The sequence below is a fragment of the Molossus molossus genome, unplaced genomic scaffold (assembly GCF_014108415.1).
Source record: "Molossus molossus isolate mMolMol1 unplaced genomic scaffold, mMolMol1.p scaffold_m16_p_7, whole genome shotgun sequence".
Taxonomy (NCBI): Eukaryota; Metazoa; Chordata; class Mammalia; order Chiroptera; family Molossidae; genus Molossus; species Molossus molossus.
Window position 1 is genome coordinate 55492822 of NW_023425401.1, and position 24139 is coordinate 55516960.

At 38.8% G+C, this 24139-nt stretch overlaps 1 protein-coding gene across 2 annotated transcripts in view; it reads right to left on the minus strand.

Moving 5' to 3' along the window:
• RELN (reelin) overlaps window positions 1-24139 on the minus strand; it is a 576569-nt gene that overhangs the window by 45949 nt on the left and 506481 nt on the right. For both annotated transcript variants that reach the window (XM_036246852.1, XM_036246851.1), the window contains exons 46-49: window positions 21758-21926; window positions 8478-8618; window positions 7078-7255; window positions 1166-1359 (exon numbers count right to left, since the gene is read on the minus strand). In XM_036246852.1, coding sequence (XP_036102745.1) covers window positions 1166-1359; window positions 7078-7255; window positions 8478-8618; window positions 21758-21926 — 682 coding nt within the window. The remainder of the gene's footprint in view (window positions 1-1165; window positions 1360-7077; window positions 7256-8477; window positions 8619-21757; window positions 21927-24139) is intronic.

The following is a 24139-nucleotide window of genomic DNA, read 5'->3' on the forward strand; positions in this document are numbered from 1 at the left end:
TCCTCTCCTCCATTCTGCTCTCCTCTCCTCCAGTCTTCTCCTTTTCTTCTCTCTTGTCTTACCTTCCAATTCCTCCATGTCCTCCTACTTTAATAACGATACTCTTTTCCTTTTTAACAACCTCTTTGACTTTTCTAATTGGTCACATTGATTGCTTCCTGCTCTTCAAGAATATATATTTTAAAAAATGACAGGCACTCTTTTTTTTAAATCATCCTCACCTGAGGACACTTTTCCATTTTTTGTTTGGGTAGAGTGGGAAGGAGAGAGAGAGAGAGAAACATCAACATGAAAGGGACACATTGAGTGGCTGCCACCCACACGACCAACCAGGGCCGAGGACAAACTGCAACCGAGGTACATGCCCTTAGCAGGAACCGAACCTGGGTCTCTCTGGACCGCAGGCTGACACTCTAACCGCTGAGCCAAATCGGCCAGTGCAACATATACGCTCTTTGCTTAGGGTTTTTAGAATTTTTCTTTTTAAAACCTAAGGACATGCTTTTATTGATTTTAGAAAGAGAAGAAGGGAGAGGGGGAGAGACAGAGAGAGAGAGAGAGAGAGAGAGACATATGGATTGGTTGCCTCTTGTATGCTCCTGGACCAGGGATCAAACCTGCAACCTGAGTATGTGCCTTGACTGCCAATGGAACCAGCAACCATTCAGTGTATGGGACAACACTCCAACCAACTAAGCTACACCAGCCAGGGCTAATCAGGGCTTTAAAATTAGAAATTTAAAACTAGACTCTAGGATTCTTAAGGATATTTACATTTTATTGTATTCATTTTTTATCTCCCACTTCTCTAAAATGCAATGAGCACTATATAAATAAATATTTTTTCTATTTCCATTTTCCCAAAACATTATTGAACTTAATTATCATGATCTCATGCATTTATATGGGTTTTTGTACAGAATCTATTCATTATTAGCATTGTGATAGCGTATTTTATCTTATTCTGGGATTTGAAAACTAGTTGGTCTCTGGTCCGGGAGCTGTTTATCCATCTCAAAAACCTTATCTTCATGTCAGTCTGAGAGCATCCTCTACTGATGAGTAGGGTTGAGGTTCCCTTAGGTCTCTGTGATTGATTACTAGCAGGTCTTACCAAGAATCTTACTAATCATATTAGTTGATAGAGATAAAAGAGAATACAAACCCTGGTTTGCTGTACTGGTCATAGAAAATTTCCATGAGCAGTTTCCAGGTAATGCCTCCATTGACTGAATATTCCAAGAGAACCCCTTGGTTACGGTTGTTTGGGGTAATCAGGCATCCATACATGAAGTAAAATTGGATAAATTCGGCATTAGTGAGGTTTAGATCCACGGTGACTAAAAGTCGACTGCAACCCTAAGGAAAAGCAGAATGCAACAGACAGTTATAAGAAATTGTGATTGCAGGTTATAGGTTTTCTCTGGCTGCCATCCTTTTTCATAATACTCATTTTATTCATCTCCCCTGTTATACTAGCTCCTGGCATGGCCTCTAGCACACAGTAGGCACTCAGCAAATATTTGCTGAACTTTGAAATTTCAGTATTAGGACTTACAAAGGGCAATGTATATAAGAAGATTTTCTTCCTTTTTTTTTTCCCCCCCTTATAAGCAAGGTGAGAACTGGAATTAAAGTAACTGTTCTACGTTTTTATTAAACTATTTCCAGTTATTCATAGGCATTTATTATAATTAGAGATAATAGTTGTAATGCTTTTTATTTAAACACTTATAGCTGATTTTAATGTCATCTATATTAACTCATTAACGTAGGTAGGTAGAGATTTCTTAGTTGAACATATGAGGAAACTAGACCTAGAGCTTCACCTTAGCTAGGAAGGGTATTGTGAACACATACTGCATTCCTAGTCAGTGTTATTGATTACAAAAATCTTGTATGCTGCATGTTTTCTCTTTACTCTTAGGCCTAAAACTCTGAATATAAATAGTGTTCTTCACTGGCACAAATGCAAACTCAAAGGGAGGGCATGATAGAGAAAGAACTGATAGTAAATTTATAATTTAAAAAAATTGCCTATGAAGGGTATTTAATGATGATATTGGAGAAATACTATTTTTAAACAAGTCATCTTTGACAGCAATGTAGAATGAGTATAAATTTCTGAAAGAAATTTTCTGACATTCTGCTTTTATTAACAAAATAATTTGCTATAAATACCAGTACGTAGTCATTACTGACAATTATTCTTTCTTGGATAATTATAAAAATGATTAATTGTTATTAATAAATTCAGGAAACACTGAAGCGCATTTTCCAGAATTTGGCTCCTTAAATTTAAAATCTGTTGCAAACAGGTTACCTACAAAGGGAACCCCATAAGGCTCTCAGCTGACTTCTCACAAGAAACACTACAGGCCAGAAGGGAATGGCATGAAGTAATCAAAGTCATGAAAAACAAGAATCTGAATCCAAGACTACTCTACCCAGCAAGGCTATCATTCAAAATAGACGATCAAATAAAGAGCTTCCCAGACAAAAAAAAGCTAAGGGAATACATTAGCACCAAACCAGCACTGCAAGAAATGTTAAAAGGACTGCTGTAATTAGCAGTAGAAATGGGAACAAAAATAGAACCACACTAAACAAAAATGGCAATAAATAAGTACATATCAATAATCACCTTAAACGTAAATGGACTGAATGCTCCCATAAAGAGACACAGAGTAGCTGATTGGATAAGAAAGCATGACTCATCTATATGTTGTTTACAAGAGACCCATCTCTCAACAAAAGACTCACATAGGTTGAAAGTGAAGGGATGGAAAAAAATTTTCCAAGCAAATGGAAAGCAAAAAAAAGCTGGGGTAGCAATTCTCATATCTGATAAAATAGATTTCAAAATGAAGACCATAACTAGAGACAAAGACGGCCACTACATAATATTGAAAGGATCTATCCAACAGGAAGATATAACCTTGATAAACATATATGCACCCAATATAGGAGCACCAAAATATATTAAAAATCTTCTGGAGGACTTCCAAGGAGAAATCGACAACAATACAATCATAGCTGGGGACTTCAACACCCCGTTGACAGCACTGGATAGATCCTCTAGGCAAAAAATTAGCAAGGAAACAGAGACTCTAAATGAAGCACTAGACCAAATGGATTTAATAGATATCTACAGAGAATTACACCCCAAAACTAGAGAATACACATTCTTCTCAAGTGCACATGGGACATTCTCAAAGATAGACCACATGATAGGACACAAACTAAATCTCTACAAGTTCAAGAAGATTGAAATCATATCAAGCATCTTCTCAGATCACAATGGCATGAAACTAGAAATCAACTGCAACAAGAACATGCAAAGACATTTCAACACATGGAGGCTAAATAGCATGTTATTAAACAATGAATGGGTCACCGAGGAGATCAAGGAAGAAATCAAAAACTTCCTGGAAACCAATGAAAATGAACACACAACAACACAAAATCTATGGGATGCAACGAAAGCAGTTCTGAGAGGGAAGTTCATAGCACTACAGGCCTACCTCAAAAAACAAGAAAAATTTCTAATTGACTGTCTAACCTCACAACTTAAAGAATTAGAAAGCAAACAAAAAGAAAAGCCCAGAGCAAGTAGAAGGAAGGAAATAGTAAAGATCAGAGCAGAAATAAATGACATAGAGACCAAAAAAACAATTCAAAGGATCAATGAAACAAAGAGCTGGTTTTTCGAAAAGATAAACAAGATTGATGGACCCTTAGCTAGACTCACCAAGAAACAAAGAGAGAGAACCCAAATACACAAAATCAGAAATGAAAGAGGAGAAGTAACAACCAACACCACGGAAATACAAAAGATCGTTAACAACTACTATGAACAACTATATGGCAACAAATTCGACAATCTCAGCGAAATGGACAAATTTCTAGAAACACACAGTCTCCCAAAACTATTCCCGGAAGAGATAGAAAACTTGAACAGACCAATAACAACTAAGGAAATTGAAGAGGTAATCAAGACTCTCCCAGCAAACAAAAGCCCAGGCCCAGATGGTTTCACGGGGGAGTTTTACCGAACATTCAAAAAAGAACTAACACCCATTCTCCTCAAACTATTTCAAAAAATTCAAGAAGAAGGAAGACTTCCAAACACGTTCTATGAGGCCAGCATAATTCTAATTCCAAAACCAGAAAAAGACACTACGAAGAAAGAAAACTACAGGCCAATATCCCTGATGAACATAGATGCCAAAATCCTGAACAAAATACTAGCAAATCGGATCCAGAAATACATCAAAAAAATTATTCACCATGACCAAGTGGGATTCATTCCAGGGATGCAAGGCTGGTACAATATTCGCAAATCAATAAACGTGATACACCACATAAACAAAATGAAGAATAAAAACCACATGATCATATCAATAGATGCTGAAAAAGCATTCGACAAAATCCAGCATCCATTTCTGATAAAAACGCTCAGCAATGTAGGAATAGAGGGATCATATCTCGACATAATAAAGGCCATATATGAAAGACCTACAGCCAACATCATACTCAATGGACAGAAACTAAAAACATTTCCATTAAGAACAGGAACAAGACAGGGATGTCCACTTTCGCCACTCTTATTTAACATTGTACTGGAAGTCTTAGCCACAGCAATCAGACATGAAGAAAAAATAAAAGGGATCCAAATTGGAAAGGAGGAAGTGAAACTGTCATTATTTGCAGATGACATGATATTGTACATAGAAAACCCTAAAGACTCCATCAAAAATCTATTAGACTTAATAAATGAATTTGGCAAAGTAGCAGGATACAAAATTAACGTCAAGAAATCGACGGCATTCTTGTACATCAATGATGAACTCACAGAAAGAGAAACTGAAAAAACAATCCCATTTACAATCGCTCCAAAAAAATTACGATACCTAGGAATAAACTTAACCAAAGAAGTAAAGGACCTATTTGCAGAAAACTACAGGTCATTGAAAAAAGAAATAGAGGAAGATATAAAAAAGTGGAAGAACATACCCTGTTCATGGATTGGAAGAATTAACATAATTAAAATGTCCATACTACCCAAAGCAATCTATAGATTCAATGCAATCCCCATCAAAATACCAACGACATATTTCATAGAACTAGAACAAATACTTCAAAAGTTCATATGGAACCAAAAAAGACCCCGAATAGCCACAGCAATCTTGAAAAAGAAGAACAAAGTTGGAGGGATCACATTACCGGATATCAGGTTATACTACAAAGCGACTGTAACCAAAACAGCCTGGTACTGGCACAAGAACAGGCATATAGACCAGTGGAACAGAACTGAAAACCCAGAAATGGACCCAAGGCAATACGCTCAATTAATATTTGACAAAGGTGGCAAGAGCATACAGTGGAGTAAAGACAGCCTCTTTAATAAATGGTGTTGGGAAAATTGGACAGCTACATGCAAAAAAATGAAACTCGACCATCAACTTACACCATACACAAAAATAAACTCAAAATGGATAAAAGACTTAAATGTGACCCGTGAATCCATAAAAATTCTAGAAGAAAATGTAGGCAACAAAATTTCGGACATCATACGGAGCAGAATTTTCACTGATACATCACCTAAGGCAACAGAAATAAAGGAGAAAATGAACACATGGGACTACATCAAACTAAAAAGCTTCTGCACAGCAAAAGAAACGATCATCAAAATGGAAAGGCAACCCACTGTATGGGAGAACATCATTGCCAATGATGTATCAGATAAGGGGTTAATTTCCAATATATACAGAGAGCTCACACAACTCCACAAAAGGAAGACAAAGAACCCAATTAAAAAATGGGCAGAGGAGCTGAATAGACACCTCTCCAAACAGGACATACAAATGGCCAAGAGACATATGAAGAAATGCTCAACATCACTAATCATCCGAGAGATGCAAATTAAAACAACAATGAGGTATCACCTCACACCTGTCAGAATGGCCGCCATCAACAAATCATCAAACAACAAGTGTTGGCGAGGGTGTGGAGAAAAGGGAACTCTAATACACTGCTGGTGGGAATGCAGACTGGTGCAGCCGCTATGGAAAACAATATGGTGCTACCTCAAAAAATTAAAAATTGAACTTCCATTTGACCCAGTGATCCCACTGCTGGGAATATACCCTAAGAAGCCTGAAACACCAATCAGGAAGAATATATGTACCCCCATGTTCATAGCAGCACTATTTACAATAGCTAAGATCTGGAAACAGCCCAAGTGTCCACCAGTAGACGAATGGATCAAAAAGCTGTGGTACATATACACAATGGAGTACTATGCAGCGGTAAGAAAGAAAGATCTCTTATCCTTTGAGACGACATGGAGGGACCTGGAAAGTATTATCCTAAGTGAAAGAAGCCAAGCAGAAAAAGACAAATACCACATGATCTCACTTATATACGGAATATAATGAACATAACAGTCTGAGGAATACAGTAGACCCAGACACATGGAAGTAGGGCACAGACTGACATCCCTCAGAAGAGGGGATGGGGGGTGGGGGGGTGGGAAGAGATAAACCACAGAACTTATATGCATGTATGCATGACCAATGGACATGGACAACTAAGCCGGGGACAGGGTGGAGGGGGTGGGGTGGGGGGTGCCAATGGGGTAAAAAGGTAAAATATCTGTAACAAAAAAATAAATAAAAATTCATAAAATAAAAAAAATAAAATAAAAATAAAATCTGTTGCAAGCTCAAGGGTTTTCAATTACAGCATCATCAAGATGGGAGACTCTCACATTGTGAAGCACTCTCTCCCAGCATGGAAATTTGTTATGTCCTAAAAATGTGTCCATATTTAAGTATATGCCTCATGCTGGCACTACTCTGCATAATTAAATTGCCTCAATTAATTTGTGACAGGAAAATGTTGGAAATAATTAGTATTTTCTGATATGTATAAAGTTGCAAGTTCAGATCAGAGTTGTGCTTTACAGTGCATAACTCTGCATCTTGATCTGCCAATTAAACTTCAAAAGAGACTCAGCCATTTAGGGGAAACTCAGAAGATGCAGAAATTAATAACTAGTAGCCAAACACTCACCCCACTGAAATGGAGAGCCATTCCTGAAGCCACAGCTCCACATACAGTACTTAATTTCCCTCCGTTTACAGTAAGCCAGTTCTGGCTGGATGGAGCTCGATTGAAGTTGTCTTTGAGTTGAGTTGGAAGGGAGATCTCAGGCTCATCACAGTACAGGCCACCCCACTGCTCGTCACAGCTGGGTGTCAAGGAAGAGAAAGGAAAAGTCAACATCAAACAAAGCCCAGGCAAGTGTGTTCTCAAATTAGTGAAGCCAACTCTTTTTGCCAGTCTGTAATGATGAAAGGTTACTCACCTCCACAGAACTTGCCAGAATTCACCTGCCCTCCTTAAGAGTGTGTTCGGTTAAAAATAAGCTGTGAATTAAATGCCTCTAGGCTTTCCTAAATTAGTGACATGAGTTTACAGGTGGAGAGAAAGAAACAACTTTAAAAAATGTACTAAGACCTGTCTCTTTATGACACAGCTCTGGCTGGCTGACAAACGGTTGCAGCTGCCAAAATAAACTGATAGGCCCTAACAATTTATGAAATTGGTCTTTTTAATAGAACCTTTGGGCCAGTTGGGAATCCAAGAAGCCATGTTCCAAACAGCAGAAGGTATCTGGGATGGTATCTGCCCTCTTTGGCCAAAGGACTGACTTCTCTGTTCTATGTGAGAGGAAAGGTGAATATGGAACTGGGAGACTTAGGAGTCTCAGAGACCACTCTGGATATTGGCTAGCGTCATTAGACAAAAACTAAGAAAGATTTCCTAGGCATGTGAAGCTTAGTGAAAAAGGGACTATGAATTCTCTCTTAGCATCTTCATTCATATTATCTCATCGAAAAGTATAATCTTTGAAAATAAAGGACAGAAGTCTGTAGTACATAATGCACACGCACATCCATTCAAGCACACCTTATTTAGATCTTTCCAAAGATGCCAAGGATCTCTTAGAGTAAAATACTAGGCCTCTCCATCCAATATGCCTGGTAAACTGATCAGGCATTTACATACTTCTCACACAAACAAAACAGGAAGACCAATTAAACCACAAATAATGTATATTGTTACATATATTCAAACCTAAGTGAGGACAATACTTAATGATGCATTATTTTTGGTCAAAATATACTGAAGGTTCTGATGTATCACAGAAACACAGAAGGAAATACAATATAGTCAATTATAATTCAGCCTTCTCCTGACAAGAGAGCTATTGTTCAGTTCCTAATCTCCAAGCAATAATGAAAATACAATTGTCATAAAGTCTGTGGTTAGCTCAGTATCAGATTTTAGAAAAAAAAAGGTATAACCTAGGTAGCTTGGGAGTGACTAATAAACCCGTTTCAGTAAAATCTCCTGGCTAGAATGTGAGTCAGAACTTTTCACAGAAGGAAGAAAACAAATCTACTTACACACAGTTTCCTTGGATGCACCTTCCATGGCCGCTGCACATGTCTATGCAGCCATCCCCGATATAGACATTATCTATTGCCCACGTCTGCTGTTTGTCGAAAGGAGCGGGTTGATGCCAACGGAAACGAGTGGCTTGGGACCTTCAAAGAAAGAGGATTACAATGAAGGATGTGGTGAGAAAGAAGATGTGTTCTGGTGCATTTGAACAAGTGCATGGAGGAGGGTAACACAAAAGTGTGGGCATCCCCACTTGTGTTCCAAAAAGAGCATCATGATTGCAATATTCTATGCAAAACTCTGATTAACAAAACCAAACCAAACTAAATTGCAGTATATTTTGGGCCAATGATCTTTCTGAGCCTTGTAATACTAGACTAAATCAGAAACCCAAACTAATCCTAAAACCAGCCTCAGGGGAACAGTGAGCCCTGAATTTTGTGTGGGGACCACAATAGAATGACTCCGGGGCTGCTGCTAACTTATATTTGCAAATTAGAAAAATATGCCAGTCCTTGAGCAGCCACAACCCCTCTGCATTTGCCTTGGGAAGCAGGGTGTGGGTTGAATTTCAACTCCAACTTGCTCCCTAAGGCCAGGCACTTTTGTACAGTGGGCATACTGGTTCACCTCACACGGCTCATGTGAGGAATTGTCACATTAAAGCCTTAAGAAGTCACTAAGAGTACAAATCAGAAGGATCAGTGAAACCCTAGAGAGTTGTAAAAAAGAGAGGATTATAATAAATAAGACTAGACTTATTTTATATTGATTTAAATGCAATATAAATAAAACCAAAACAGACATTCTCCCCTTCCTGAAGTAGAATATATTTGCTCAGTTGTACAATATTGGGGAGTGTCTTGTTCGGAAATACAAATAAACTTATGTTGTCAGAGACACTAGATGGCAGTAAAATCCAAAAAAAATGCCCGAGACTCAAGTGAGTGACCATACAATGACCCATACAGGAAATGATCAGCCAGAGCAAGTTTTGTTTTATGGACTCCAATATGTTTGTCTTTAACAGCCTGAATCACTTGACTGAGATATATCTGTGTCAGGCAGGACAAAAGACCAAACAACAGCAAGACTCTCATATTTTCCATTGAAAACAGTTCTATTAAATTTATAAAATAGAAAAGGAACAGATCAGAATTAAAATCTTCACACAGAAAAGAAATAGTTCAGTTTGATATTTGTTTACTGAGCATCTATGCACCAACAGATTTCTCCACAATCCTTCTTGCTCACCAGCCCCCATATGTTACTTCCAGCAGAGAAGTGTCTACCTGATTCCAACCCATTGCATTTAACTTCAACCCCAAACTCCTCCTTAGCCCACAAGGCTCTGCATGAGCTGGGCCCTCTTTGCTAGTCCCCTATCCAAGCTACTCATTCCTGGAGCACAGCTCCTTCTCTCAGTTCCTGAAGCTCACAAATCTCCCACCTCTGCCTGCACATTTTCCCTCTCTCAGCCTGATTCATCCCTGTGTGTCTTTTAGATCTCAGAGAAAATGCCAGGTTCTCATAGAGAAAATTTCCCCTGTGTTCCCTTTAAAAATTGCATTTCTTCTATAGCAAACTATTCCTTTCCTTTTATAGTATTGTCCAAAATTGTAGTCATATGTTTATTAGCATATGTCTATCTCCTCCTCAGAAGAGTAAGTTATAAGGGGCAGGATTAATTCCTTTTGTTCAACATTACACACTCAGTGTGCAGTGCCTAGCACTTTGTAGGTGCTCTATAAGTGCAGGTAGTTGGTATCAAGGGGCCGCCATTCTCACAGGAAATTGTGTGAAGAAGGCCCCCTGCAATTGTGCAACTCAATGGCTCTGCTGATCACTTAAGTTTTAGTGACTGAGCCTGGTCAGTGTGGCTCAGTGGTTGGGCATCGACCCATGCACCAAAAGGTCACTGGTTCAATTCCCGGTCAGGGCACATGCCCAGGTTGTGGGCCTGATTCCCAGTGGGAGGCATGCAGAAGGCATGTCCTCTCTCATGGATGGTTCTATCTCTCTCTCCCTCTCCCTTCCTCTCTTTCTAAAATCAATAAAAAAATTAAATTTTAGTGACTGAGTTTATTAATAGGCTATGCCCTTTATGCTCAGCAACACCTTATACATAACATAGTGGAATATCATATTCCCATAGCATCAATGTTTGGATTCTCATAACAAGTCAAACATATTTCTTCTATCTTCCTTTAAACCATAAGCTTCTGAAGAGCAGGGAATATCTCTGTATTCCTTTGGGGAATATTGTTGTATATCTTCAGGGCATATAGATAGTAGGGAAATAATGAAATTTCCTTGTTCGTCTAATGTTTTATACATACTTCATCAAAGCCCTATTACCTTGGATCAAAAGTGTCTATTTCTGTGTAATTTCCTCTGTTAGATTATTCTCCTTATTTATCATTTTATTGTTGGTGACACCCATAGACTGGAATTCATAAATATTTACTGAAAGAACATTAAGTTAACAGCAATGAAGATGGCCAGGCAGAATGAGATGAGAGATGTCTTGTAGATAGGTGGGCAGGGGCTGGGGTCAGCTGTTAAGGGGCAGTGCTCTGATGTTAAAGGGGGAGGAGAATGTACTTGCTGTGGGGAGGTGGCATGGGCTGCCTAGCAGGGGGTGACTTTCTACTCATTGGTTGTGTTTAATCACAGTCTGGACAGCCCCTTAACAGAGAGATTGTACAGAAGATTTAAGAGCCAGATGTATTGTTGGGGTTGATAGCTTTTATGGGGACTTCTAACAGTGACATTTTCAAATAAGGGCTCTGATACTAGTAAAATCTATGTCCACGGCAAGTAACATATATAATGAGGAGGTTAAATTAGATGATTTTTATTATTAGATATTAGACAGATAAGGCCCTGTCTCAAATGTGTTGATTTTACATCCTTGGGAATAACTACACCTAGTAATTATGTACCCATAAAACAGGAGTACATATGCTAGCCAATGTTATTATATAAGGAAAGGAAGCATGTTCACTAAGAGGATGAATTGGAATAGAAGTTAAAAATGAAAGTCTAGGAGTGCACTTTCCCTTTCAGTGAAGACTCTGTCTCCCTCCCTCTTTGGTTGAAACACCAAAGACGCCTCCTCGCCTCCTCGGGGCAGAGAGAAGCAGGCCAGCGCAGACTGGCGCAGAGCAGAGCAGAGCAGAGCAGAGCAGAGCAGAGCAGAGCAGACCATCAGGAAGAAAGCAGAGCTGTCTAGCCAGAGAGAGGCCTGGCCCTAGGGCTGCCTTACAGCCGTGCTGTATCACAATTGAGCTGTTCTACAGCTGTGCAGCCATGAAAAAAAAATTCAAGTCTGGAAGTTGAAATGCCAGGACATCTTGCTTCCAACCTGTCACAGCTCCACTGTATCAAGGGGCCAAACCATTGATGTTTACGTGCCGACACTTCCTCCCCTACAACTAGGAAATGCTACTTCTCACCTCACAAGGGTGTTGTGATAATTAATTAGTTCAGGTTTTCCATGACCTATGAGTATCTGAAGTCCCTTGGCAGGTGTCATCATTTATCCTGAAGCTTCCTTGTAATGACGGCCACCACCAGCTGCTGCTTCTTGGACATGGGAGGAAAACGGCCCCGAACAGATTTCTCCTTTTATTTATATCCTTGAAATGTCTCCCCTCGCTCCTTTTCTGAATTTATATCACTTCCTCTCCATTATAGCACGTAGCAAGTGCTCCTGAGTGTTGTTTAGTAATTAAATTTCCACTGGCAAGCAGTTAAAAATGTCCCTGGCAATAGCATAGTTTCCATCACTGCCCTCCCTGGGAACCTTTCCCCAAACCTTTCTTCTACACCTTTTAATAGGTTTTGGTACACATTGCAGAGCCTGAGTCTGCTCTTTTCTTTAGGACAATTCTATCTACAGAGTCCTTGTTGTCATTATCATCAGGAGAAAGCCCTTGATAGGAACCATACATATATTTTTAAAACTTTTTCACTATTTCATGATGTTTCCTTTACTCTCAAAGAGATGCATAAACTATTTAGGACTAGAAAACATAGCTCAACACTCCCACTCTACCAACGAAGAAGTTGAGGCCAAGTGCCCTAAGTCACACAAAACTGAGACAGGGCAAGGATCTCTTGGTCATTACATTATTCTCATTCAGGAAATCCCTCAAAACTCTATTTGAATCTCTACAGAATAATCCTACACTTACTACAACTCCTAACATGAATGGTTGTTTAGCTACAGAAGGCTGTGTGTACTATTCATCCTGACTTCTGCAAGTCAGTGTCATGGCTGAGGCCTCTGACCCTCTGTTTTTGAGTTATAGGCTCTGAAATGTCTATCCCATTTCAAAATATGTCCTATATTTGCCTTCTATTTGGCATAAAATTTCCTCAATTACCTATTTCTTTGTTAGACAAAAGTGGAGACTATTCCAAAGACAATATATAAGTGACCAATAAATGCATGAAAAGATGCTCGACATCATTAGTAATTAGAGAAATTGAAATCAAAACCACAATGAGATACAGCTTCATACCCAATAGGATGGCTATTATAAAAAAGACAGCAATAACAAGTGTTGGCAAGGGTGTGAGAAATCTGAACCAAATACATGGCTTGTGGGAATGTAAAATGGTGTAGCTATTGTCAGGTCCTTCAAACGTTGAATACAGAGTTACCATATGATCCAGCAATACTACTCACAAGTGCATACCTGGGAGAAAACATAGGTCAAATCAACTGAACACAGGGTCACTGCCCATGGCCTACAGACAATAGCTTGTGGTGAAAGGCTCTAAAAGGCTGAGCCACCTGAGAGTCCCTGCTGTGAGTGAGATCTTTATGAAGAAGACACTGAGCTATGAACATAAGAAGGAAGCCACACTTTGGGGTGGAAATGAGAGGATGACTTTTGGAAACGGTTTCGTATAATTGAGTTATTTCACAGGTGTGGCAAATGCTAGTTAAGTAAGAGGACTTCTACAACTTCTTTTTTTTTAATCCTCACCCGAGGACATTTTTTTCCATTTTTTGTTCAGATAGAGTGGGAGGGAGGGAGGGAGGGAGGGAGGGAGAGAGAGAGAGAGAGAGAGAGAGAGAGAGAGAGAGAGAGAGAAACATCGACGTGAAAGGGACACATTGAATGGCTGCCACCCGCACAACCAACCAGGGCTGGGGACAAACTGCAACCGAGGTACATGCCCTTAGCGGGAACCAAACCCGGGTCTCTCTGGACTACAGGCCGATGCTCTACTGCTGAGCCAAACTGGCCAGGGCTACAACTTCTTAATTTAGAACTGAATCTAGAACCTACTGTCTCCCAAGTTAGCACATTATTGCTGCAGTTGATGTGTTACTGAGAAACCTGGTTGTCCTGGATGGCAGGCAAAGGCTGGATGACCATAGATTTAGCAGCTAGCAGGGGACACTAAATTTAGGCATCTGAGATCTTTTGGTAGAAAATTATCTTGGTGATTATAATGAACACTAGGAATTTGTGGGACACTAAATGACTGTAGCATTTTTAGGTAACATTGATCTGACCATGAAAGAATGTAGACTGTCATTTAATTTTCCTTTCTCCTAAACGTCTCATTAAATACACTGAGGTCTGAAAACTGGCATGAGAAGAGAAAGAGTTTGCACTACAGGTATGACCCCAAACATGTGATAAAGGTGACCTAGATCCTTCATGATATCTCTCTGAAACTAGGTGGAAAGCACATTAGAGTTAGCAATAGAACGTTAATGAGCCATCCCACATGACCTTTCTTTCTTCCTTGATAGAGTACAAATAAGAAACTTTGGTATAATCCTGGTTCAACTACTGTCTTTGTGTCTGTGCAGAAAATCAAATAATCTTCCTGTGCCTTAGTCCTCATCTTAAAAGGTAGGCAGAGCATCTTTAAGTTAAAGGTGACTTAAGAGATGAATTAACCAATTATATTGATTTGTATTCTAATTTGAAAAAAAACACACACTATAACATGTTTTGAGAGACAAACAGGGACATTTGAATATTGAATAAGTATTGCATAAAAAATTATTAACTTTTAGGTGTAATAATATCAGTTATATTTTTTTTAAAAATCCTTTTTTAGAGATATACTAAAATATTTACAGTTGAAATGATATAATGTCTGGTATTTACTTCAAGATGGGGGTGGCAGTGAATGGTGCTATTGATGAAACATGGTTGGTCTTGAATTGATAATCATTGAAGCTGGTTGATGATTATATGGAAGTACAGTTTACTGTGTTCTTTAAGATTATACATTTGGATGTAAAATAAATAAATGTGAGCCAAAAATAATCTTCACACTCATTGCAACATTTTGATTGGAGGATTATAATAAAAGAATGGCTATCCTTTTTTTTTTTTTTTTTTTTTTAAATAAAATAGGGTTGTATTATTTTTGCTGAAATTATAATCAGCAATGATAATGAAAACTACAGTGTTCCGAGTAAGTGCACTGAGGCATCAAATATACTGGCCCATCTTTCAAGTAAAAGGAATTTCCTATAACTTATAAAATACATTCTCAATGGAGAAGTACTTATATTAATTGTTAGGACAGTCTTAAGGATTCATATATAGCAGTATGTACACAGAACAGCCAAATCTCAAATTCTCTGATAAAACTTTGGCAACAAGGTTGATAACTGATAAAGCTTAAAGGGAATGCAGAATTTCTGGAAACAGTTTTAGTCTCTGTTGTAGTAGAAATAAAACTAGATGTAATTTGTTTTAACATAATGCTAAAATAGTATTAATATATTCAGTAATGTGAAAATCTATGGTACCATTGAGACAGACCAGTAAGCCAGGACAAGTGGACTAGGGAAACTGAGACAGAGAGCTGAACAAATTGACAGAGCAATTTAAGTGGATACAGAAGGTCACCTCCCTAGAAATAACATCCAGGCCTCTGCTGTATTTCAGCTCCAGCTCCAGAAAAGCAGCAAAACCAGGTAGACAACACCAGGACCAGCTGCAATGACTAAAGACTCTCTGCCCAGACACTGACCAATTGGTGAGGACCAGGACCCTGAAGGAGCACACCCAGAAAACTGATGAATATTCTGTTGAAACCCTCCCCTGAGACTCTCCTAAGATTCCTGCCTGCAAGAGAGAAATTTAAAAGCCTGAAGACAAAGGACCTGGTGGGCGCTCTTCTTCCCAGGAGCATGTCCACACCACCCTCCCCTATTCTTCTCCCCACAGGCATGCATCTCTTAGACTCTATGGGACCCCACGAGGCTTGCAACCAGGGCAGCAATGGGCAGTGGCAGTTCATCCCAGGCAAGCCCCCTGAACCTGTCCCCAAGGCCCCCTTTTCTCTGACTTCTCAATGAGCCAAAGCAGACCAGTCTGGGCTCATTTCCCAGGACCTTTCCTGTTTCGCTGTCCCCAGCTTTAATAAACATCCTCTAAAATTTACCTGGATTTTCCTGCACAAAGTGAAGAACCCACATAGTACTGGTCCAGCCCTAGACAAGCCCCTCAGGGCCAGGTCCCCTTTCCAGTAACACCATGTTTTATACCAGACAAAATTATTTTATGTTCTGTAGTCCTGAATGACCAGCAGAAATTTGGTCAAGTTACAGCAGCAATGCTCAAAGTATTAAAATAATGCATGAGAAGGTGAATTTTTAAGAGAAGTCCAAGGCTTCCTTGACTTGATTGAAAAATTTAACAAGATGCTCAGTAATATGAATGCTCGCCAAGAGTCTTTCAAAAGATACTGTTAAGTTGAACATAATAATGCAGAGACATGAAGAATACCAGGGCAAGTTTAAAGAATCTCCCCTTCAAAAAATACACTTGTAATTTCCTTAAACATTTCTCTAGGGTGAACTCAACAAATATCATGCTTAGTTATTTGGTTTTCTTCTAATAAGATCTTTTCTTCGTTTGCAGTTACAGTAGGTGGAAATATCTTTGAAAAATATCCTCCCTCCCTAAATTTGTTTATCTGCAAAAAAGCTACAGTCTCCTCCATCCCCATCTCACCTCCCCAGATGCTCCACAATCTTCTTGCCCTTTCATGTGCTTGTCACCTTTCCCTTAAACTTCCTGCAAACATTACCTAGCTTCCATGCTGTGGTTAAAACCACCTGGCTTCCAAAGTGCTGTAGTTAATCTTTAAAGACTGTGGTATCAGCTAGGTCATTAGGGATAGTAGAAGGGAATGGATCATCTTCAAACTGGGACTTAAAATAGCCACGTCACACCTGAGCCTTCCAGTGGCAGCTCTCCCCTCTACCTTTCTGGGTGGATTTGAGTTACCTGCCCTTCCACTGACTCACCCTGGTTCTCAGGTGACATTTCAAGAACTCATGCCACTTGAGCCACCTGTTATTTTTAGTCTGGGTTTAGTAAAGAAGAGGAGGCAGATTCAAGTTAGGGGCTCTGAAATTGATTTTGGCATCTTCTTCATTCTCTCTCAAGAACTGCTAGCATTCTCCCTTCCTATGTCTCCTAGACCACATCCCTTATGAAAGCAATAAAGATGTAGTACTAACAGAGTAATTAAGCCCATGGGCTCTGGGGCCAGACATGCTGTATTTACTTTCTGTATCTTACTGAAACTGTACTTTTGAAGGTCACTGATTATTTTTCCTTATTGAAAAAATATTTAGTAAATTTATTGTGAAACATTTTTCTTCATGATTCTCTGTAGCATTTGTCACTGATAACACTCTCTTCTCACTTGACTTTTAAATATTGTGTTATTCTGATTCTTCTTCTACTCCCAAGACTGCATCCTCCTGATTCCTTTAACAGTCACCCCCACTCATTCTGCTATTAAATTTAGGAACTCTTTCTTTTCTTTTTAAGTTCCCCTATGGAGAGCTGATGCAATTTTACAGCATTGCCGATTATCTCTATGCTCATGCCTCCAAAGCTTATTGTCTTTCCTTGTCTCCAATCTTTGTATCTCTGTCAAGTGGATGTTTGCATTTGCATTCCCTGTCATTGATTTAATTCAGCATCAACTGATTTGCCATATTGTCCCTGCTGGAATCTACCTTAACTCTCTTCCCTTTTCTTCTCATCACTTGCTCTGGTTTCAAACACTAGAGTCATCTTTTGATGTGTGTAATGGAGAAGAAACAGTTACTGAGTTTTATAAGTTCTTTTTTTGAAATGTCCTATACTATGTGCCATATCCCCTCCACATTAGCTGTAGCACAGACCCTTGTTATTTCATGTATAGTCATTATCACAATGCTTTTGCCACTTCCCTCTTACTCAAGTCTCTCTGTTCTCTCAATTTTTTCTTCTTAGAATAATATTCTCAGCTTGAAACCCACCATAGTTCATTTTTCCTGCAAGTCTAAACTCCTTTGCTTTGCTTCAAACTTGCTATAAGTTAACCCAACTGCAACAAACAATTTTCCATAGCCGTCTGCTTCTGTCAGGAACTCCTGTACTCCACCAGGCTCATGTACCCTGTTCACACGGTTTCCCTAATTTAGAATGTTCTCCTTACCCTCCTTAGCCATCCTTTGAGGACCCATCTCTTCCATAAAACCCTCTTGAACTCTGGTATTGAACACTGCCTTCCTTTTCTTAACACCTACAGCATTTCTAGTCATTCCTTGATGAATCTCTAAATTACATACAGCAGGTATTATTTTTAAGTTGTTGATTGGGTATACTTCTCATTTTCCCCAATCATATTGTAACCTCCTACAGGGCAGGAACTTAACATAGAGTCCTACTGTTACCATGGGCTCACTTTGGTTAAGCTAATTTAGGAAGACTTCTTAATCTGACTGAAGTTTTAGTCTGATAATAAACTTGGGTGATTATGTGGTTAACTATACAAGTAAACAAGTGTGATAAGTGGTTAACTTATAAAAATAAAAATGATTTACATTTTAATAAATGTTTACAATGTCCACACGTCCATGCACATTTACTCAATTTTCTTATGCTAAAAGTATCTCTACTTTTCAGATATGGAAACTGAAGCTTAGGGACATGAAATGTCTTGCTTAAAAGCTTGCTGTGCTAAAAAGCTGGAGCCCTCCACTAAAGCACTGTGCTTTCCATTAAGTTCTTTTTTCTTCCAGGAAGATCTAACTTAACCGGTGTATAAGGGGAGGAACACACACTATGATTTCATTCATCCCAATCTATTTAGGTTTTAATATAACAATGTTTGGAGCAGAGTGTGATGTGTCCTGTGTTTAGTCTCAGTGTTCCCTTCCCAGTGAAAAGCACCAGCATGCCCTTGGTTTCACAAGTCAGAAAGAAGGGCCATCTTTAGCATTGTCCTTTCCCTTACCCTTCCATGTCCATTTCATCATTAAGCTCAGTCAATTTTATTGCCTCCATTTCTCTTGAATTTCTCCACTTTGTTCATGGGTGCTGCACCTTAGTCCAAGCTACTAGCCCTGTCTCTTTGTCTCCTTGCATCTACTCTTATCCCCCCAAATTTGTTCTCCAGTTAGAATAAGCTTTTTTGAATGCAAATCTGATCATGTCTTCCTATTCCCAAGCACTTTAGCAGGCTTTTCATTGTTCATATTAACAAATCCGCAAATCTTTAGTCCAACCTATAATGATCTTCATGGTCTCACCTTTCACACCTCACTCCACTCTCTCTCTTTTTTATTCTTTCAGCATCTCAAATACCCACTTCCTCCTACTATAGGCTGTTATCCTTGCATGCAACTCACTGCCCCTTACTCTTCACCTACTTAACTCCTATGCATCCTTCATATCTTAACTCAATTACTCTTTGTCAAGCATCCCTTGACTTTCTTGACCAAGGCAAATCTCCCGATGATAGATAATATCTTAGCATCATGCAATTGTTCTCCATCTCTTATCACAGCTGAATTTTATATTTACTTCTGTGATTACTGAGGGTTTCCCCCTCCCACTGGACTAAAAGCTCTTTGAGGCAGGAATAAGTTCAGCACCTCATATGGAAGTAACACATAATTAAGCACTTCAAAAATATTTAATGAATGACTAAATGGTCGAATAATCACTACTGATGACTACTGGCCATTTCAGTTTAGTTAATGGTTTGATGTGGACAACAAACCTCAGTTGACTTACCACCACTGTACCAATAATACTGGGATCCTAGCTTGTGGTTGCAAGTTAGTGAGTGGAGAGACCTGCACCTGGCATTTTGTCACACCCTATTTAGCACATAGCTTTATGTTGTCAGATTGTTTGTTCATAGGAAAGAGCTACAAACTAAAATTCTCAATTCTGTCTTGGGGGACAACATAAACATTGATGCTTCAATACTTTGCAGATATTGAGGTAGTAAGTTCAACTCAAAGCAAGGAAATACCATGTTTAAAAAGTGAGTGGAGCCCTGACCGGTGGTGCTCAGTGGTTGGAGTGTCAGTGCACGCAGAGAAGGGTTGTGGGGTTTGATTCCTGGTCAAGGGCACGTACCTAGGTTGCAGGTTCCATTCCCCAGCCCGGTTGGGGCGTGTATGGAAGGCAACCAATCAATGGGTCTCTCTCATATTGACGTTTCTCTCTCTCTCTCTCCCTACTCTCTCCATCTCTTCCTCTCTCTCTCTAAAAAAAAAAAGAAATCAATGAAAAAATATCCTCACGTGACTTAGATTAACAAAAAAAAAAGTGAGTGGATATAAGAGCAGATATAGTATAGATATGTTAATTTGTGTTGGAGAAAACGTACTGTGAGCCAGGTGCACTGTTCTAATCTTTGGCATGTAGAAGAGCATGATAAGAAGTGGGTCTGGCTTGAGTTCCATCCATACATGTTTCTTTCTGAATTATCTAAAGGATCTTGCTGACTTATCCAAAAGGCAGTGTTGACTTTAAAGCTATTGTGCAATGTGAGCTTTGAGGGTAGTATAATAAATGAACTGCACATTTTCAATACAATAGCAAGAGAAAATGAATGCCTATCAAATTTTTCAAATATCATTTGAAAGGTTTAGAATTCTTGTGGGTATGTATAAGAGACGATTAAAAGATAAAGAATAATCACTTTCCTTGAGTAAAATTCGTAAGGGGATAATAACTAGCTAGACAAATCTTAGAATGTTGCTTATTTGCAAAATGCTACCAAGTAGCTGGGTAATAATTCACAGAATGCATAAAGACTTAAAAGACTGCTGCCTTAATGGAGGTTTATTTTTCTATTTTACTTATTAAGATCACCTTAATAATTCATGCATGGCAATACCTTTAATGAGCAACAAAATCTCACGTATCTCATTTAAACTTGGCAACTGTGCTGACAGTTAATATAGTCTTATACCTCCAAGCCAGCAATTGTAGAGCAGCCCTGGGCTGTTAGTAACTGAAACTATCCCATTTTTGATAATCCTAAGAAAAGTTATGCCCTAGATGAATGGCTGAATTTTATGGTCATGTTCCAGGAAGATTTATTCATAACTGCTGTTCCACAAACTGCATTGATTGCTTTGCTTCTTTTGTGAGGACAACAACCGATTACCATTTTCTTGGAGGGAACAGCAATTCCTATACAGATTTAAAAACTTTCCTATGATTAGCACCTATTTGGGTGGAGAAAAGAGAGTCATGTAGCACTATTCCACTAGGCAAAGTGAATTCTGCTTTACTCAAAGAGTTGCAAGTACACAGATAATTCAGACTTAACTTCTTATTTGCATTTACCAGGCAATTTTATTAAGCCACCATCATTTTTTTTTTTTCATTTATCTTTTTACTATCCCTCTAAAGCAAAGCCACCATCATTTCTTATAGACACAATAAATAAAGCATTTACAATTGTTTTTCACATAAAAAATGCTCCAGGTGATAATTTTCAAGATACTGTTTAAAGTAAAATTTCAAATCAGACACTAATTTTAACACATTTACAATAGAAAATATCCCATTTAATATGATACCACTCACTGCTATATTTACTGTAGTCTGACGAACAGAAAACAGAGTCTATTTAAATCTATTTTGTATCCAATGTGCCTGTTTTAAATTTAAAACTTGTTCTTAGTATACTGAATTAAGTTGGAGCTCACTGACCCAGCCACTGGTTTCTTGCATATGCCATTCTTTAAAAATATTAGAGTTAAAAGTCAATAAAAGCCACCTGAATTTTGGGAAAAGACAGAACAATGTCACCACAAAAACTGATTTCTGTGTTACTTACTAAGATTGACTTAATAATTCATGCATGGCAATACTATCAACAAGTAACAAAATCTCATGTATCTTATTTAAACTTGCTGTGCTGAAATCTGGCATGCCAAATTATATTACATTGGGTTCAGTACATGCAGAAGCATCCATACCTGGTGTAAGGAGGAAGAGGCAGAGTGATTCTGGTCCACTTGTTGAAAGAGTCTGACACCAGGATCCGCTGCAGGTGATAGCGACTGCATTCGACATTGGTGGGAAGACAGTCCCTTACCAATGGGTGCCATGATAATCCAAGATCTACTGAGTATTCTAATTCAATAGCTGAAATAGGAAGCATTATTCTGAATAAAAATACATGTCTACAGTCCCAGGAACCATAATTACTTACGTTTTCATTTCAATCAAATGCCAATTTGATATTTGCCCCATACAATGTTCCTAGTTTGAGATGTTTCCTGGTTTGATTTTTCTCTCTGTACATTACTAGTTATTATTTTCTAACTTTCCATATTAAAATAAATTTTCTTTTAAGAGGATATACTCAAATGAAACATAAGTAAATTTTACTGAATTATTCCTTACACTGAGCAACTTTCAGAACAACCATAACATAGCTATCGCTTCAATATAGTTAAAGCAATAGTCATAATAGTTATAATTTATATATATATTTATGATTTAATCTAATAGCTATAAAATATATACTACATAAACATATGACATAAATACATCTTAGACACTTTGCTGTGTAATGGGATATACTGGGAAATCAGAAAGGCATGGGTAGCTGAAAGCCATGTAATTTGTTCCAAAACACAGTCTGCTGTGGGAACTTTGGAAAGGTATTTATTTCCTTTCTCTTCTTCTGAAACATTCAACTTATACTCCCTATTTCACATTTGACTCTCTCTATTCCTTTCTTAAGGCTTTACAAGCTGTTTAAACCCCCACCTCCCTACTGAAATTACTTTGTCTAGGGCTGTGATTCTCAATCTTGGCCGCACAGTGAAATCAGGTGGGTACCTTTAGAAACTACTGATGCCAGGGTCCTACCCTCAAGGATTATGATTTCACTCTTCTGGGGTATGGCCAAGGTGTCAGGAGCTTTAAAGCTCCCCAGGGGATTCTCAGGTATAGCCAGCGTGGGATCACTCACTACCCTGAGGTCTCAGTCTTCATTGTATGTGTCTTCCCCATGGCATTGGATATTATTGATCACTTCCTGATTCTTGAAATATTCTTTTCTTTGGGGAGACATTATTCTAAATGAACTGTCTTACTTTCCCTCTGACTCCTGTGCTAACTAATCCAGCTATGGACATTCTTCCAGACTCCATTTCTGGTCTTCTCGTTGGCATATATATTCTTAGGGCTTCAACTATTACCTTTGTGCCCAATTTTACGTCTTGAAATTGATATTATTCATTCAACAAATGTTCATCCAGCTTGGTATGGTGCTGGATACTAGCATATTGTCATGCACAATATAGACAAAATTTTTGTTTTCCATATTGAAAGTCCTCCTCACTAAAGAGTATCTCCACTCAAAACTACTTTTACCCAAACTAAAGAAACACTCATCATTTCCCCTCATAAACAAACACCTTTTAACCACTAAATTCTATCAATGACCAAATTCTGCACTAGTTTTCTATGTTCAAAATTTAGAAGTTATTTTAAAAACTACTCTTCTGTCTCCTTTACTCTCTCTGTTCAACCTGTCATGTAGTTTTGAGATCTGTCGCTTCTTTCCTTGTTGTTTGCATTGTTTTGTATCAATTTATGCATTCCTTTTCTTTTCCTGCCCCACAGAGCAGGTCCTCAATGCTTCCCACAGAGATTACTACTGAGGCCTCTTCACTGGAATTCTTCCCTACCCAGCTCCTGGGCTAATCTCCTGGTCTGTACCCTGGCACTCCTCTGTACTGTGCCCTCTCATGACCCTGGTCAAGCACACATTCTGGTGGCTGCTTTGGAAGGCACTGTGTTGCCATTGTGCTTATCCTCTGATATCCACTTTCCTCTGATTTTATCATTCCGTTCAGCCTCTCTCAAGAAGTTGCACCATCCTACAGTAGGAAGCCCACGTGGCTGAGCTCATAGGGCAGAGTTTTGGTCCTGGTGCTGCTTGGGCCAACCATGTCATAACCTACCTTGAGTACTCATTATCTCTTTTGCTAATGAGGGAGTAGGTACCTGGACCTTAAAGTCCTTTTCTATTTTCAATTTCAGCACTCTGCTCCCCTCCATTAGATACAAATATTACCTGTTCAGGAGTTTCCTCCATAGAACAGGAGAACACTCACCTTTGCTTCTTTGCTTATAATGCCAGACAGCATGGGGTGTTCACTCCTCTCCATTCACCCTTCAAACCCACTCCAACAATCAATGCCACTTGATACTTAGCTCCCTTCTGAAATCTTACCAAACTCCTTGGATTGACCATCGATTGGTTATCTTTGTCTCCTCCGAACTCTCATTACATTTTGCATCAGTACCATTTCACGGAGCATTTCACTTAGTCATTTATTAGA